This window comes from Mus pahari, chromosome 23 (genome assembly GCF_900095145.1).
Source record: "Mus pahari chromosome 23, PAHARI_EIJ_v1.1, whole genome shotgun sequence".
NCBI classification, from domain to species: domain Eukaryota; kingdom Metazoa; phylum Chordata; class Mammalia; order Rodentia; family Muridae; genus Mus; species Mus pahari.
The window spans coordinates 14522558-14540476 of NC_034612.1; the positions used below are offsets into that span (position 1 = coordinate 14522558).

A 17919-nucleotide genomic window follows, 5' to 3' on the forward strand; every position below is an offset into this window, starting at 1 on the left:
GTCACTCGTCGGCGACGGAAGTCGAGGGCGCCTTGGACGGTGGGCGGTGCTTCACGGAGGCGTAGGGAAGCCATGGCGGCGGACGGTGAGGGTGGCACGGATCGAAACGCGGAGCCGGGCGGGAGGGACACCTTTGGTGTTTAGAGGAGCAGCCAGTGTACTCATTCATTCGTTCATTCATTCATTCATTCATTCACTCAGCAGTTTTGTGTTTGAGGACGGTTCTCAGGGAGAACTCGCTGTGGTGTAAAGGATAGCCTTGAACCCTTCATCCTCCATGTCCTTTAGATTGCGGGAATAACGGACGTGCACGATCAAGCTGGATTTTTCTGTGGTGCCCAGATATTTGTGCATGCTCAGTAGGCATTCTGCCAATTCAGCCCTAACTTTTATGCAGATGTCATTCCAGGACATCGTGGGTCTACCCCTCTGTGTATTCGCCATTTCTTTTCTAAACTGGGAAGTACAGCACAGAACTCGACACAGGGAAGTTTTGGGTGTGTGGTGCCTTATGGTCGACAGACCAGTTGGCCAGCGAAGTTCATTCTAAGAGTTGACCAGGGCCGTGAAGACGGTGTGTGGCAACTAAGGACTGTCTTTCATAAGGAGTCCAGGCAAAGGGAAGATACTAGAACTCTGGTGTGAGCGACCTTGTGAAGTTCACTTTAAGTACAAACATCCCGGGGAAGGAGGAGGCTTGAGGAAGGTGGGAGGCTATTAGTCATATAGTAAGCTACCAGTTACAGTTTCTAAATCATTTTATGTGCATTGGTGTTTTGCTTACATGTATGTCTGTGTGAAGAGTTTGGATTCCCTAGAACTGGAGTTACAGTTGTGAGCGGCCATGTGGGTGCTGGGAATTGAGCCTGGGTTCACCAGCAAAACAGCCAGTGCTCTTAACCATAAAGTCATCTCTCTAGTCACTAGTTACAGGGCTTCTCCCCCCACCCCCCACCCCCGTGTGTGTGTGTGTGTGTGTGTGTGTGTGTGTGTGTGTGTTTTAAATGGGGTTTCTCTGTGTAGCCCTGGCTGTCCTGATTTCACTCTGTTTGCCAGACTGACCTCCAACTCAGAAACCGACCTGTCTCTACCTCACAAGTGTTTGCATCAAAGGCATGCACCACCGCTGCCCTGCCCTAGTTACAGTTTTCATTGTACAGTTTTCATTGGTACCTCAAAGATTGTTGCCTTGTATTCACTTATTTGGTGTGGAAGGCAGGGGACAACTTGTGGGACTCTGTTCTCTTATTTACTGTGTGGGTCTTAGGCCTTGAACACAGGCCATCAGGCTTGGCAGCAAGGACCTTTACCAGCCGAGCTTTTACACGTCCCAGGATTAGTTACTTGGTTGACAACATTAGAAGCATCGCTTTGGCTACTGTGTGAAAAATGGATTGTGGCAGCAAAAGTAGCCATAGCCATTTCTCACAACTCTAGGAGAAAGGCAGGCCTGGCACTGCTTGTCAAGTAGTGAGGTAGACAGACACTCAAGGAAATTGGCAGGAACGCTTCATGAGTATGTTACTGACAGGCTACACATGGTTTTCTTTCCCAATCTTGGTACTAACAAGAAAGAGTAAAGATTTGGTTCTGTGGAAGCCGGAGGTGGTGGCGCTGATCCTGATGAAGGAGCTGCAGGAGGGGATGGAGGATGTGGGAGGAGATGAAGGAGACAGTAAAGTGGGCACTGCCTTGTACTATTACATGAGCATCCAGGCTTTCCACGACAGCAGGCGCTGGCAGGATTGCTCTGTCCGTTTGAACTGTAGGCTCTTGGCTGGGTAGAGTGTCAGATGCCTGTAATCCTAGATATTCAAGAGGTATGAGGTTACCAAGTTCAATGCCAGCCTGGGCAATTTATTGAGACCCTATTTTAATGGGTTGTGCTTCCTGGAGTGACGACTCAGTGGTTAGTAACGCTACCGGATGACAGTGGTTCAGTCGAACATGCAGACAGTTCATAAAGGAATTACTTACCCCTTTTGGGGTATTTTTAAAAGTCTGTCCCTGGGCTGCAATATAATAGAATCTTTGCCTGCCATTCACAGAGTCCCGATTTGGTCCCCAGCACTGCTTACAATCAGATGTGGTGTAAGCTAGCACTTGGGAGGTAGAGACAGGAGGATTTGAAGTCTAATACCATCCCTAGCTACACAAGGAGTTAGAGGTCAGCCTGGGCTACAGAAATAAAAAGTAATAAATAAAATTTTCTTAATCACAACTGGCTTGGCTGTTTTATGATGGGTTGAACTTAGGGCCACCCAAGCTCCTCATGGGTCCCTAATCTCCTGCCTGAAATCCAACCGCTGGCTATTCTTGCCAGTCCCTTAACATGTGAATGCCTTTGGGTTAAGTGTTTACCACGTGTCAGGAGCAGAGGGTTAGCGTGCCCGTGCTCAGCTCAGCTCGCTTGTAATGTCAGACCGCTGAGAGCTGAGTGAGAGTTGCCCAGCTTCTTAACCCTCCTTGGCCTGGAACTAGCTGCACCAGATTGGTTTTGAACTCACAGAGATCCATCTGCCTCTGCCTTCCAAGAGTTGGGATTAAAGACAATACACCAATACAGCATCATTCCCAGCCTTTGAAATTAGTTTTTGGCTTTTTTCCTTCCTTAACGGTGTGTGTGTGTCAGTGGGTGCCCTTGTTGAGTCTGGTCTCACCTAACCATGTGCATCCCAGGAACTGAACTCGGGGCATCAGACTTGGCTGTAGGTGTTTTACCTAGTAAGCCATCTCTGTCCCCTTCCTTGCTTTTTCCTTTTTTAAAAATGAGATACCAGATATCAAACCCAGGGCTTCCCCAGTACTAGACAAGCACTCATTCAGCTGTGTCCTCAGCCCTGTGACTTTATCTCTACACAAACTTGGCCTTTTCTGTGATGTCATGATCGATCTTGAGGAGGATGACCGAGAAACCTGTAGTTGATCAGTTAGCTCATCGGGAATGCTAACTTTGCTTCGGTTTAGCCAGGCTGACATCTTAACCATCGCCCTTGTTACTGCTTGCAGAGGGTGAGTTGAACCTTCTGGTGATCGTAGTTGACACCAACCCGATTTGGTGGGGGAAGCAAGCATTAAAGGAATCTCAGGTAAGAAGGCTGGAGCCTTTGGAGGGTTCTCCTTAACTCCAGTATGCCTGTATCCCACCCACTGGCCTCGTGATTGAGTCTTTCCAAGCTGAGCTTGGTGGCCTCATCCAATCCCAGCACTGGGGCGGAAGCAGGCAGATTGCCAGAGGTCAAGCTCATCCTTGGCCGGTCTGGGCTAGAGACACTGTCAGAAAGGAAAGCTGTGGGTTCATAAAGGCAGCCAATTAGACCACATGGGGAAGTTGCCTAACTGGCCCCACAGTTCCTTCTTGGAGTGTTTCTTTCAGTATGCGAAGTCCTCTCACCCGTTGACCCTCACTCCTCTCCTTCACCTGTTGGCAGACATTGACTGCCTCCTGTCTGTTTTGCCTCTTTCTAAACAGGTCATATACTTATTGTATAATTAGGCATCTTTTGTTATTTATTTACTTGGGAGAAACGTACAGTGTGCCACAGCATGTGTGACAGTCAGTGGACAACTTTTGGGTGTCATCAGTTCTTTGCTTCAACCATGTGGGCCCTGGGAATTGAATTCAAGAAATCAGGCTTTATGGGAAGCACCCTTATTTATTTATTTATTTATTTATTTATTTATTTATTTATTTTTTGGTTTTTTGAGACAGGGTTTCTCTGTGTAGCTCTGCTGTCCTGGAACTCACTTTGTAGACCAGGCTGGCCTCGAACTCAGAAATCCTCCTGCCTCTGTCTCCCAAGTGCTGGGATTAAAAGCGTGTGCCACCATCGCCTGGCAAAAGATTTATTTTTTAAGATATAAATATGAGTACACTGTAGCTGTCTTCGGACACACCAGAAGAGGGGGTCAGATTCCATTACGGATGGTTGTGAGCCACCATGTGGTTGCTGGGAATTGAACTCAGGACCTCTGGAAGAGCAGTCGGTGCTCTTAACCTCTGAGCCATCTCTCCAGCCCTATCCTTTTTTTTTTTTTTCTTTTTTGTCTATGTGTGTGGAGAAAGGATTGTGCTGGCCTTGAACATATTGTACAGCTTGTGGGTGACCTTGAACTTCTGGTCCAGCTGCCTCTGTCTCCTAAGTTCAAGGCTTCCAAGTTTACTCGTGTGGCCCCACCATGCTAGTATCTGATAAATAAGGTTCTAATCTGTAAATGACTCTGTCGGTGAGGGGAAGAAGGAGGCCTCCTCTCAGCTTCTGGGCTTTGGGTTTAGGAAGAGAGAAGCTGAGAAGATTTTTAGCCGTGAATCCTTGTCAGATGTCAGCGAGCATCCACACAGAATAACACGTGTAATGACACGGGAAGGTAACGACAGGTGAATTGTTGGACGCTTGCTGCTACTCAGCACCAGACTGCCCGGGGCCATGTAGCAAGACCCTTTCTTACACACACCACAGTGCATAATAAGTAAATAATGCTAAGTAATAGCTAATTTTTCTTTCAATGACGCCTTCCTCGAGGCTGATGGGGTTGTGTGGGAGCTGACATGTTCCTCTTATGTCTGTCAGTTTACTTTATCCAAATGCATGGATGCAGTGATGGTGCTGGCGAATTCCCACCTGTTCATGAACCGCTCCAACCAGCTGGCTGTCATCGCCAGTCACGTTCAGGAAAGCCGGTTCTTATACCCGGGGAAGAACGGCAGACTTGGAGACTTCTTCGGAGACCCTGGCAACGCCCTCCCTGACTGTAATCCCTCTGGGAGTAAAGACGGCAAATACGAGCTGTTGACAGCCGCCAATGAGGTGATCGCCGAGGAGGTCAAGGACCTGATGACCAAGAGTAAGAGCCTGGCCATTGTCACTGCTGTCTCGATTGTTGTGTGTTCTTAAGATGCAAGATTCTTAGGAATTCTTTGAGAATTTCATACATGTATGCCTTGTGTTTTGATGATATTCCAATCCCGTTCTTCTCCCTAATTCCTAGATCCACTCTCATCTCCTCCTGCATCTCCTCACTGCCTCCCAGCTTTGTGTCTTTTTATAAAGAATAGTCTAGCTATAGTAGTAAATGCCTTTAATCTCAGCAGTGGGAAGGCAGAGGTATGTGGCTGTCCTCGGGGATATAGGGCCATTTCTTGGAGCATTGTTGACCTATGAGGACCACATCCTTAAAGAAAGCCAACTGTGCCACACCAGGCTGTCAACTGTTAATGGCTCCTCAGCTAGGGGTGGAGGTTCAAGGGCTCCTCCCCACTCCGTGCTGAAATGTTAACTGGCTTGATCTCGTATAGGGCTTATGCCAGCAGCCACAGCTGCTGTGAGTTTCTGAATACAGCTTCCTGCCGTATCGAGAGAACCCTGGCTCTTACGGTCTTTCTGCCCCAAGCCTCTTCCACCGTGTCACTGAGCCTTAGGGATGTGTTACGTGTGGTAGGCTGTTTTTCCTTGGAAATAGCATTGATTTGGGGGCCATGAGGCTTTGAGCTCAAAGATTTGAGGCTGCAGATGCTAGCCACGGGTCTCTTTTCCTTAGGTTCACTCCCTCCCATCTCTGTGGTATTTAGTTAGCGAGATGAATATGTGTTAACCCTGCTTGGCTCTGGGACACTCTGGCTTTCCAGGAAGACGCACTGTTAACCAGCTTTTCTTTTCTTGGTTTTGGGCTATTCTTTTTCAGTCTTGTTTGAGTTTTTGTTTGTTTCTGTTTAGATAGATCCTCCCTAAGTAGCCCAGGCTGATCTTGACCTTGTGGTCCTCCTGCCTCAGTCTCCCAAGCTAAAGTCTGGTATTACATCAGTCTGGGAAGTACCCCATCCCTGGCTCTTCTTTGGTGTTTGCTTGTTTGTTTTGTCTGGTTTGTCCTTTACCTTGTCCCTTAAATCATCTTGAATCTTCTGTGGATGCTTACCTTCCTTTATTTTTACTTTTAATAGTAAATTTATTAATCTTTATTTTTAAGATTAAAAATTTAAGAAAGATGTGTGTTTAGAGGGGTTGGCGATAGACTCTGTTTATAAGCACTGGCTGCTCCTCAGAGGATCCAGGTTCGGTACTCAGCACTCAGGGGACAGCTTACCAACATTTATAACTCCAGCTCTAGGGGATCTGATCACCCCTGCTGACCTCCTTCGGCACCAGGCGCAGTTCTCCTACATATAAAATAAATCTTTAAAAAAAAAAAAAAAAAAAGGCCGGGCATGGTGGTGCACGCCTTTAATCCCAGCACTCAGGAGGCAGAGGCAGGCGGATTTCTGAGTTCGAGGCCAGCCTGGTCTACAAGTGAGTTCCAGGACAGCCAGGGCTACACAGAGAAACCCTGTCTCTAAAAACCAAGAAAAAAAAAGGTTAAATGCGTGTGTGTGGCTACATGAGACTGTGTGTGCAGTGTGCGTGCGGGTGCCTGAGGAGGCTGGTGGCAGTTGGGAGCTGCCTGATGTGGGTGCCAGGAACCAAACCTGTGTCTTCTGCAGGTGCAGTGCTCGTGGACAACACCCTGCCATCTCTCCTGTCCACGCCCTTTATCATTTAGGTGGCAATCCCAGACTTTAAGCTTAGCTATCTCTGTTTTCCCGTCCCCTGGTCTGTCTATCAGGCCTCACTTTGTTTTCTTTGGCCGCCATGGCTCCCTCGTCCCATGCTTATGGGCCGTCTGTCTGTCACTCCATCTTCGTAGTTTCTCAAGTCCGAGCTCTTGCTTGCTTTTCTTTTCACGTCCACCATCTAATCAGCTATGCAGTCTGTGGTTTTAGCTGCAGAGTCGCCTCCAGATTCCGCCCCTTACTCTCTGCACTGTTGGGATGAAATACCACACTGCACACTTGGCATAGCCCTAGCCTCAGCCCTCTAGCTGCCTGGGCCCCACTTTATGACCACAGGGCACTTCAGACTGTGCTGGAGTGCCCCACAGGTCCCCTCTGAGAGCCCCATAGATTATTCTGTCATCCTCCTGTAGGTCTGGACTCCTGTCTCCCCCCTGCTGCCTTTCCCCTCAGCCTGACTTAGCTGTGTTCTAGGGCTGTGGTAAGACGCCACGACCAAGGCAACTTACAAAGCATTTGATCTGGGACCCATGGTTCCAAAGGGTAACAGGATCCATGAGTTCCACGGTGGGAGCATGGCAGCAGCAGGCAGGTTCTGGGGCTGAGAACGTACATCTAATCCAAAAGCACAGTTAGCCTGGAGGGGAGGCTAACTGGGCACAGTATGAATCCATCCCCAGTGACACGCCTCCTTCAACAAGGCCCCACCTCCTAATTCCTTTCCAAACAGTTCCACTGACTGGGGAGGGACCAAGCATTCGAATGTAAGTGCTTATGGTAGCCATTCTCATTCATAGAGCCACACCCTCCAGGGATGGCGATGGGCACACAGCTGTAAGCTTATAAAAAGTAATTGAGTTCTAGGGATGGAGAGATGGCTGAGGGGTCAAGAGCACTGTTGCTATTGCAGAGGATCCAAGTTTGGTTCACAGCACCCATGTAGGAGGCTCATCCCCTCCTCTGACCCCATTCCAGGAGATCCAATACTGTTTTTTGGGCCTCTGTAAAAAATTCAATTCCAAAGCAGTAAATTTTTCTTGAGACAGAATCTCTCTGTGTAGCCCTGGCTTGCTTGTAGCTTGCAGTGTAGATCAGGCTGGCCTCAAACTCACAGAGATCTGCCTGCCTCTGCCTGCCTCTGCCTCCAGCACGGTGAGATCAAAGGTATGTGCCACCACACCCGACTCCATTTGTAACCATTTTCTGAGTGTGCAGATCAGTAGTATTAGTGTGTACACACTGTTCAGGGCCACTTTAGAACCTTCCTCTCCGAAGTTATGTGCCATGTCCTTATTTTATTTTTTACTTTTTAGACTGATTTATTTTACTTTGTGTGTGTGGATGTTTTTACCACATACATAAAGTAAAATAAATCAGTCTAAAAAGTTTTATCTTTTACTTTATGTCTGTGCACCCACCATGTGTATGCCTGGTTCTTGTGGAGGCCAGAAGAGGGCATCAGATCCCCTGGAACTGGATGGAGTTATAGTGTGAACCACCATGTGGGTGCTGGACTTTGAACCCGGATCATCTGAAAGATCCAGCCAGTGGTCTTAACCTCTGAGTCATCTCTCCAGTCCTTCTTCATCCTTTAAGTACCAACTCCCATCTCTGCCCTTCCCTCCCCTGAAGAGACACTGTGGCATTCTGAACAGACGCATAGAGCTGCTTACTTGTGTTCGCTGAATACTAGTTTCTGTGTTTTAAAATCCACTTTGAACATGTCATCTTTTGATTCATTCATGAATACTTGAGTTTCTAAATGACTTCATTTGAAAAAAGACTTAGCAGTTCCCCCCTTTGTGCTCTGTAACTTTTTCAGGTGACATCAAGGGCCAGCATACGGAGACACTACTGGCAGGATCCCTGGCCAAAGCTCTGTGCTGTATCCTTGTGCTAGTGTCGTGGGCAAGGTGTTGGCTGGTGGTTTCTCCGAGACCCGATTCTGCCGCGTTCATGGGACTCCTAGGGCAGCCAGACTCTGCCCACACCTGATTTCATGTGTCATGACTCTCAGCCTTGCTTTTTATGAAATGTCTTTAACCAATATTGAATGATGGTCACATCCCTTTTGTTTATCCAGTTGTCCTGATCTTTGTATGGCTTTCACATTTATTATCTCATTGGATGGGCTGATGGGTTTAGGTGCGGCCCTAGCACTCCTCTCTAGGATGATGGATAGTCATCTGTCTGTAACTGTGGTCTTCACATGCAGAGAGAATGCTTTCTCTGTGAGTATAGAATGGATAACCGAGCCTAAACTCACTCATACAGCTGTTGTGGCAGATGATGGGAGGGGTCTGGTTTCAAATCTGAAGGTCTGTCCTGCTCCTGCAGGTGTGTTTGGGAAACACATTTCTATATTCCTTTATGTTAATGAATCCAGACATTCACAGAGTGAACAAGACAGTTAAAGGTAAGAGCTGATTCTTTTGCAACTATTTTAAATTTTATTTATTTATTGTATGTATATGGGTGCACTATAGCTGAACAGATGGTTGTGAGCCTTCATCTGTGAGCCACCGTGTGGCTGCTGGGATTTGAACTCAGGACCTTCTGAAGAGCAGTCAGTGCTCTTACCCACTGAGCCATCTCGCCAGCCCCCTCTTTTGCAACTATTACCGTGTTGAGTTTAGTGCTGCATGCTTTGTGGGGTATTTAAGATTCTTAGACACTCAGAAGCAGAGGCAGGACGATCTGGAGTTCCCGGCCAGCCTAGTATACATAGCAAGTTCCTAGGCATCTTGGGCTGCTTAGAGAGACCCTGTCTCAGTATAAAATACAAATGCTTAGGAAACTGCATTCTTCTTAAGCTACCATGTTTGCTATATTATTATTATTATTATTATTATTATTATTATTATTATTATTAATTACTGTATCTAAGTACACTGTAGCTGTCTTCAGATGCACCAGAAGAGGGCATCAGATCTCATTACAGATGGTTGTGAGCCATCATGTGGTTGCTGGGATTTGAACTCAGGACCTTCAGAAGAGCAGTCGGTGCTCTTAACCACTGAGCCATCTCGCCAGCCCTGATTGCTATATTATAACCTGTCCTTTTGTTGTTTTTCTTTTCAATCTCTTTATAGATAATCAGGAGATGAAATCAAGGATTTTGGTAAGATTATACACAATTTACATACAACTTCAGACAGCTAAAAGACATGGGAATCAATACAGGGATAGTGTCATATGCATTTAATCCTAGCACTGGGGAGGGAGACACAGGCTGGTGTCTGTGGGTTCAGGGACAATGTTTTATCTACATAGCAAGTTCCAGGCCAGCCAGAGCTCTTGGACCAGTGAGATGGCTCAGTTGGTAAAGGTGCCTGGTGCCAAGCCTGAAGAACAATCCCCAGACCCAGGTGGTGGAAGGAGAACACTAACTCCTAAAAGTTGTCCCCTGGCCTCCCAGTGCATGCTGGGTACTCTGGACAGGTGCCCATCAGTCTTAACAAGGACCATGAAAGCCCTGGTGTCATCCTTTATTTCCGGGGTTTCATGCTAAGTAAGAAGAGGGACTGGAGAAGCCATGCTGTCTGTAGCATGCAGTGGGTCTTGCCATCAGTGCACCCTGGGCACTCAGTGACTGTGTTTGCAGGTGATAAAGGCGGTGGAGGACAGCGCACTGCAGAACATGAACTTCATGAACGTCATCTTTGTGTTTGCAGGTGATCAAGGCGGCGGAGGACAGCGCACTGCAGTACATGAACTTCATGAACGTCATCTTTGCTGCTCAGAAGCAGGTGAGGCCTCTGCCTTCTGAGTCCTGAGAGAACTGATGAGAAGCCGTGTGTGGTGGTACCCAGCTGTATGAGTTAGAAGCCAGCCAGGTTTATATGGAGTCCAGGGCATAACCCCAGAGCTGCATAGAAAGATCCTGTCTCAAAAATGAACAAATGGGACTGGAGAGATGGCTCATTGGTACTGGCTGCTCTTCCAGAGGACCCAGGTTCAATTCCTAACACCCACATGACAGCTCACAATTGTCTGTAACTCAAGTTCCAGGGGATCTGATCCCCTCACACAGACATGCATGCAGATAAAACATGAATGAACATTAATTTAATTAAAATTAAATTAATTTAAAAAAGAAAAACAAAACAGAAAAGGTGATCATTGGCGTTCTTGCTCAGTAGTGTTCTGGCTAAACAGGGCTATGTTAGTGGATTGGGGATTCCAAAGCCACTGGGTACTTGCCATTTTTCTGTTTAGGGTCCTGGGCAGTTTTTGACTGGGCGGTGTTCTCAGGAATATCCACTCCGACTTGCTTTTGCATTGGGTGTCATGGTACTCACCCCATTAGAATCTCTGAGTTAACAGTTTGATACAGGAACCCTTAACTCCTCCATGTTTTTTTGTCTGTTTTGTTTTTTGAGACAAGGTTTTTCTGCCTATCTTGGAACCTGCTCTCAGACTAGAATGGCCTGGCCTCAGAGATCGGCCTGCCTCTGCCTCCCGAGTGCTGGGATTAAAGGCATGCGCCACCACCGCCCGGTTCTCATTTTGTTTTGAGCTCCCTAGAGCCCACACGGGCCTTGAACTTGAGAATCCCCTGCATCAGTCTTCGGGTTAGCTAGGATCACACGCCTACACCATTCTGCCTGACAGTGTCTCTCATTTATTGTAGTGTGCTGTGCACTTTGCAAATGACTGACATGTTCAGACAGCCTGACACGTCATCCTTGCTCTCTGACTCTTTTCTTCATGTGTCTGAGTGCTTTGGCTGCACACATATGTGCAATGTGGGCAGTTCTGGTTCCTGTAGAAGCCAAGAGAGGGTGTCAGAGTCCATGGAACTAGAGCTATAGATGATATGAGCCACAGCGTGGTGCTGGGAACTGAACCAGGGTCCTGTGGAAGAGCAGCAGTGCTCTTACCTACCGGGCCAGCCCTCTCTTCTCCAAACCTTAGTTCGGACATGCAGCACCACCAGAGCCCTGTATTCTCCTCAGCACAGAGAGTGTTGGAGTGAAAGGGGTCAGGGGTTAGAGGCAGGAGCTCCGACCTGTCCTGGATGCTTCAGATGCCAGTGCCCCAGTGTCTGCCTTGCAGTGTCACCACACATGTTAAAGGGAACATAGTCTTGTTTGGCCAGCATCTGAGAGGCAGAGGCAGGATTACCACAAGTTCCAAAAAGAATAGAATCTAGCATGTCTGAGACAGCCATGCGCACTGCTATAATGTTTTGAACCTCTCCTTTCAGAATATCCTCATTGACGCCTGCGTGCTGGACTCGGATTCAGGGCTCCTCCAGCAGGTATGTTCCCAGGCATGCGCAGCTTTTGACAGGAACTTTGTATGGATCCGGCATTTATGGGGATGGGGATACCTTTGCCGGGTGCGCTGGCTCCTGCTGGTGGTCGGTCCCAGCAGTGAGGAAGCTGCAGCAGGGGGATGATGAGGTTTGCGAGCAGCCTGGGCAGCAGAGTACGACTGGAGACGTGGAGGGAGTGTGAGGGTGTTCTGGTTATACTGAGCTATGTGTAATTGAAATGGAGTTTATCCGTTTCTGGTCATGAGACCAGGGTCTTGCTGTGCAGCAGGACCTCGACCCGGGACTCACAGAGATCTTCCTGCTTCTGCCTCCTTCCTGTGGAGACTAAGCAGTGTGTGCCACCATGCCTCCACCCCTTTTGAGTGGGGCTTCTAGGAAAATGTAAACTCTATACATTGCACCATATGTGTCTTGGGAAGCACTGTTAGATGGTGCCTGTCTGGGTGGTGGTAAGAGCCCACCCTAGTCCAGGCTGGGTTCAAGTCCATCCCACGCCTCCTGTTTTAAATATTGCCTTTTGAGCAGAAGTTTGAAACTGAATGACGAGGAGGGTAGAGGGACCCACCCCTGAAATAACCAACGAGCTGAGGATGGCAGCCTTTTTCTCACAAGAAATACTTGTGGGTCAGTGAGACTGCTCGGTGGCTAAAGGCGTCCGTCTGCAAAGCTGATGGCTTGAGTTTGATCCCTGGATCCCACGCCCTGCAAGGAGAGAGCCAGCTCCTTCAAGTTTTCTCTGTGTGTGCTGTGGCACGCGTGCGCATGCGCACAAGCTAACATTCTTTATCCATTCTGAGTTTCCTTAAAAAATTGTATCCTGCCGGGTGATGGACCAGGCTTTCAGGGAGGTGACAATTTGTAGCTCTCGAAGCGTCCTCTAACTCAGAGATCTCAACTTTGGTTGAAAGCAGCTCTGCTCCCCTGTCCCTCCCCATGACCGCTTGAGTCCAGTGCAGCGTCTCCTGAGGTCTCGGCAGGCATGTTCTGCAGTGTGCATGCTGCTTCCTCCTGGACACTTCAGTTACTGTGTCCAAAACAGAGCCTGTTCTGGACAGTAGCTTCCCCCAGACTCTGAGCCCCATCTCTGCACACAGCGTGATTCACGGGGCAGGTCAACCTGGCTTTCCCCCGTTTCTCTTCCTCTCCTTCCATATTGCTAGGATCTGGTTGACTCTGCCTTCAGTGTGGACCCTGAATCCCCCTCCTGGCTTCTTTCCTAGCCTCCTCGTCCGTGGGCCTGCCGCCGTCTGCTAACTGCTCTCTGTTACCACTCATACCTCCACTAGCCAGTCCTGCCATCCCAGGGGTCAGATAACCTACAGCATAGACGAGGCCATGTCACTCTGCTCAACTGCCACCCCAAACCCCACTCCCTGCCCCTGTTGGCCCCGCACACCTTGGCTGAAACCCAAGTCCTTGCTGAGGCCTTCTGTTTACCCCTCGTCTTCTCTTTTCATTCTGGGCCCCCTCTGGGCTCCTTGGTATTGCGTGACACAGCAGTTCCCTGGGCTGCGGCTGACAAGTGCCTTGGCACTCGCTGTCCCTCTCTGCTGAGGCTCAGCTCTGGCCTTCCCTCAGGTCTCTGCTTCTCCTTCCCCATCACCCCACGTGATTGTCACAGGAATTTAACTGTAACATCAGTTTTCTGTACTGCAGCTCAATGTGCTCCCCCACCCCCACCTTAAAATTAGCAAGGAAACTTGATTTAAAGCAAAGCATTGGGAAGCTTGGAACATGCCGCATGGCACAGCGGGCAGAGTGACACTGCCAGCAGCTGTGGCGGAGCAGAGCTGGGTGCTAGTGTCTGAAGCGTGAACAGGGATGTATCTACGAACCTCACATACTGACCTCACAGACCTGTGGAATGCCCCATGAACCCCACTCCTCTGGAATGCCACTGCTGCTTCGCCAGTGACCCCTGTGTTTTGCAGGCTTGTGACATCACTGGGGGACTATACCTGAAGGTGCCTCAGATGGCCTCTCTCCTGCAGTACTTACTGGTGAGTGTGCCGCAGCTCTCCCCCACCTCTCACACCCACCTCTCACACCCACCTCTCACACCCACCTCTCACACCCACCTCTCACCCAGGGAGGAAGTGCTGGCTAAATAGTGGCTCCGGTTCCTGGGTCTACAGGGCAGACTCTCGGGACTTTGAACTCTGAAGGTTGTTTGCAGATGTCATATAACTGTACAGCCTGGGCTTAGTAAGGGTGGAGTGGGACCAACAACATGGCTCAGTGAGTAAGCGCTCTGGCTGCCGACCCTGATGACTTGAGTTCTAGCCAACATGGTGGGGGGAGAGAACCAGCTCCAACCAGTTGTCCCTCTGACTATCACATGTGCTGTAGCATGTATGTGCTCACAAACATAAAGGCACACAACATAAACAAAACATTTAAAAAACTTTAAATGTGGAATGAATAAAAATGAGTCTTAATATACTTTGAAGGAAAGTCTTTATTTTTATTGTTCTGTGTGTGTGTGTGGATGTGCTAGCCTGCCACTGCGTGCATGTGGAGGTCAGAGGACAGCTTGCAGGAGTCAGTGCTCTCCTTCTCTCTTGTACATCCCAGAAATGGGACCAGGTCATCCATTAGGCCTGGTGGCCAGGACCTGTCCCCACTGAGCCACTCACGGGCCCTGCAGGAAAGTCTGACTTACACTCTCCTCAGTGCTGCCTGCCTAAGACGGTGGCTGCGTCTTGGCGCTTGCTGGCTGGCCTCCCATGACGGCGGCTGTGTCTTGACGCTTGCTGGCTGGCCTCCCATGACGGGATGAAAAGTCTCCTGCCTCTCCTGCCTTTCTGATTTTTTTCTTCTTTTTCTAAACAGTGGGTTTTTCTTCCGGACCAAGATCAGCGGTCTCAGCTAATCCTCCCGCCACCGATCCACGTGGACTACAGGGCCGCCTGCTTCTGTCATCGCAGTCTCATTGAGATTGGCTATGTCTGCTCTGTGTGTCTGTCTAGTAAGCTCATGTGTGGTTTTTCTTACTGTCAGTGTAGGGGTGTGGGGTGTGGGTGGGGCAAAGAGTAACCTGTGCTTTCCAGGTCCCCTAATTGCCTTGTTTTCTGCATCACTTTTAACAGTTTTCTGCAATTTCAGCCCCATCTGCACCACATGCGAGTGAGTATCTTCGCAGTGCTGGGTGGGAGTAGGTTCCTGAGCTCCAGAGCCTGAGGGGTTCCTTCTCTGTCATTTCAGGACAGCTTTTAAGATCTCCCTCCCTCCTGTGCTGAAGGCCAAGAAGAAGAAACAGAAGGTGTCCCTGTGACCAGCGTCACAGGCTTCCGCAGCTCTTCCCATAGGCTGACTCTGTAGCGAGCACAGAGGAATTCTTTGAAACACTGCTCTTGTCCTGTGCTTCCAGGGTGTGAAGCTGCAGAGGACCCACACCTCTGATTTATCTGGGAAGGGGGACAGGCGTTTTTGTTTGTTGTTGTAGGGTAGCAGTTGCCTGGCAGATGTTAAGCTGGTGCTGTTTTGTTAGCTGTCGCTTTGATTTTGGGTGCTGGGTTTTGAACCCCAGCCTTGCGGGAGCCAGGCCGGCAGCCCAGCACTGAGCTGCAGTCAGCTCCCTGGGATTTTGTTTTCAGATGATCCTCTGTCAACGCTTATGGCGGATGCTGGGTCTTTTGTACTTCAGGATTGGCAGTGTGTGAAGTTGGATGCCGTTTGGGAACATGACCAGCATTGGGTCGTGGCATCAGTCATAACAGAGCATCTTAGTTGCTCGTGGTACACCGCTAGAATCTTGAACTTGGGAGGCGGAGACAGGAAGGTTTTGGGTTCAGATCCTGCCTGGGCTATGTATAAGATCCTGGCTTTATTTTTTTAGAACATTTTTTCTTCAAATAAATTGTTTCCTTTAACTATATTCAAATGTAACCTGACCTAAAGGCATAGCCTTCAATCTCAGAACTCAGGGAGCAGAAATAAGTGTATCTCTGAGTTTGAGGCCAGCCTGGTCTACATAGTGAGTTCAAACCAACCAGGGTTGCATCTTGCCACCTTGTTTACAAAAATGTAAAAACCAGTAACATTAACATTGGAGAACTGTTGAATACTAGACATGTAAATGAGAAACATTTGTAACCTCAACAATAAAAATCTTATTTTTATATTTACTGATTTTCCTTAGAGTGTTTTTCTAACTATTTGCGTTGAGTAGTTTTCCTTAAAATTACTAAGAGCTGTGGGATGGTGGTGGTGCACACCTTTAGTCCCAGCACTCTGTGAGATCAAGGCCAGATGTGTACCAGTCCTAGGATAGCACAGAGAAACCCTGTCTTGAAAAGCCAAAAAGTATATTACTAAAAGCTTTTTTCCCCCTTTTGGACAGGGTTTCTCTGTGTAGCCCTGGCTGTCCGGGAACTCAGTAGACCAGGCTGGCCTTGAACTCAAGAAATCCACCTGCCTCTGCCACCACTACCCAGCTACCAAGAGCTTTCTTAAGGCCCTGAAGAGACGGGTCAGTGGTTCAGAGTACTGACTGCTCTCCCAGAAGACCCAGGTTCAAGTTCCAGTACCCACATACAGCTCACAACTAAGTAACTCCAGTTATAAGGAATGACCCCTTTTTGGCCTCTACAGGCACCAAGCACAAACAGGGTGCCCAGATATTCATGCATAAACAACAATACACATAGACTAAAGATGAAAAGAAAATCAGCAATCAGCAGTCTGGCACGACGACTCAGCAGGCCTTATGAGTCTCAGGGGCCAAGAATTGTCTTCATTTAATTCCGTGTGGGACTGTCCCTGCCTTTTTATATAGGAGGAGCTGAGGCATACACTTACTAGAGCTGGTGCCTAGAGGGGCAGGGTGTGAAGGTGGTAGTGGCCATGCAGGGCTTCCTGCTATTGCTCTGGGAGCCCCTGCTGACCACATGACTGTGGCCTGAGGTGGCAATGGGACGCCCAAGCGAGTTTGCTGTGCCTAATGGAGGGTGGCCGTGGCCACAGATCCATGGCCACTTTGCTAGATTCTTTGGAAGGGGGGGACCAGGTCACTCCAAATTGATTTGGCTTGCATCCCTCTAACTGGCACGGACACCAACACCCTGCCAAATCTTATTTAAATAAAACTATCTTATTTAATTAAACTGTCTTCTCCAGGATACTATTGGGTTTATTTTGCCAACTGGAACTAATAAAACTCAAGGCAGATGTAAGCCTTTTTTTTTTTTTTTTTTTTTTTTTTTTTAATAATTGAAGGATATCACATGACCCAGGCTGCATTTGGGGCAATGAACCATCTATGGCTGAGATTGAAGGAAAACCAGAGCATAGCTTGGTGCAAACCACGGAATACGCATATTTTGAATATGGTGACTAGGCAGGGGGCACTTTGGGCTAGTATTCTAAGGTTTCCTTGCTTGCTCTATAGTGCAAACTTTTTTTTTCTTTTTTTTAAAAGATTTATTTATTTATTATATGTAAGTACACTGTAGCTGTCTTCAGACACTCCAGAAGAGGGCGTCGGATCTTGTTACGGATGGTTGTGAGCCACCATGTGGTTGGTGGGATTTGAACTCCGGACCTTTGGAAGAGCAGTCGGGTGCTCTTACCCACTGAGCCATCTCACCAGCCCTAGTGCAAACTTTTATAGTTTGGTATATTATCGAGACAATACGACATGCATTGGATGACTTCAATAGCAGAATCAGAACCATGTCTACAGTGCTGTGTAAATGTACAGCGGTCTTCAAGGAATAGCGTGTGCTGGCCTGGCCTGGCTAACACAAGCCTTTCAAACAACAACTCTGGAGTCCCTTAAATGTACTAATCTTGGACGTAGGACTCCCCTGTGTTCTCCACCCATGTACAGTTCTGACACTTAATAGGTTGGCTTTATTTCGCGTGTATGAGTGTTTGCCTGGATGCATGCACATCACATGCATGTAGTGACAGGATTCCCAGGAACTATCATAGGAAGTTGTGGGCTACCACATGGGTGCTAGAAACTGAACTCTGCTCTTTGGCATGAGCAGCAAGTGCTGAGTTATCTATCCAACCCTGCAGTGTGGTTTTTCTTTTTCATCTTTCTTTCTTTTTTTTTTTTTTTTTTTTTTTTTTTCGAGACAGGGTTTCT

At 48.2% G+C, this 17919-nt stretch overlaps 1 protein-coding gene across 1 annotated transcript; it reads left to right on the forward strand.

The window, feature by feature from the left end:
• Positions 1–26: 26 nt before the first annotated feature.
• Gtf2h3 (general transcription factor IIH subunit 3) lies at positions 27–15952 on the forward strand. Its single transcript, XM_021186928.2, has 12 exons — positions 27–85; positions 3010–3089; positions 4572–4845; positions 8367–8429; positions 8931–8960; positions 9637–9665; positions 10219–10293; positions 11754–11807; positions 13757–13825; positions 14658–14793; positions 14915–14951; positions 15030–15952. Exons 1-12 carry the CDS (start codon positions 73–75, stop codon positions 15097–15099), a joined length of 930 nt encoding a protein of 309 aa, XP_021042587.1. The 5' UTR covers positions 27–72; the 3' UTR covers positions 15100–15952.
• Positions 15953–17919: the final 1967 nt, after the last annotated feature.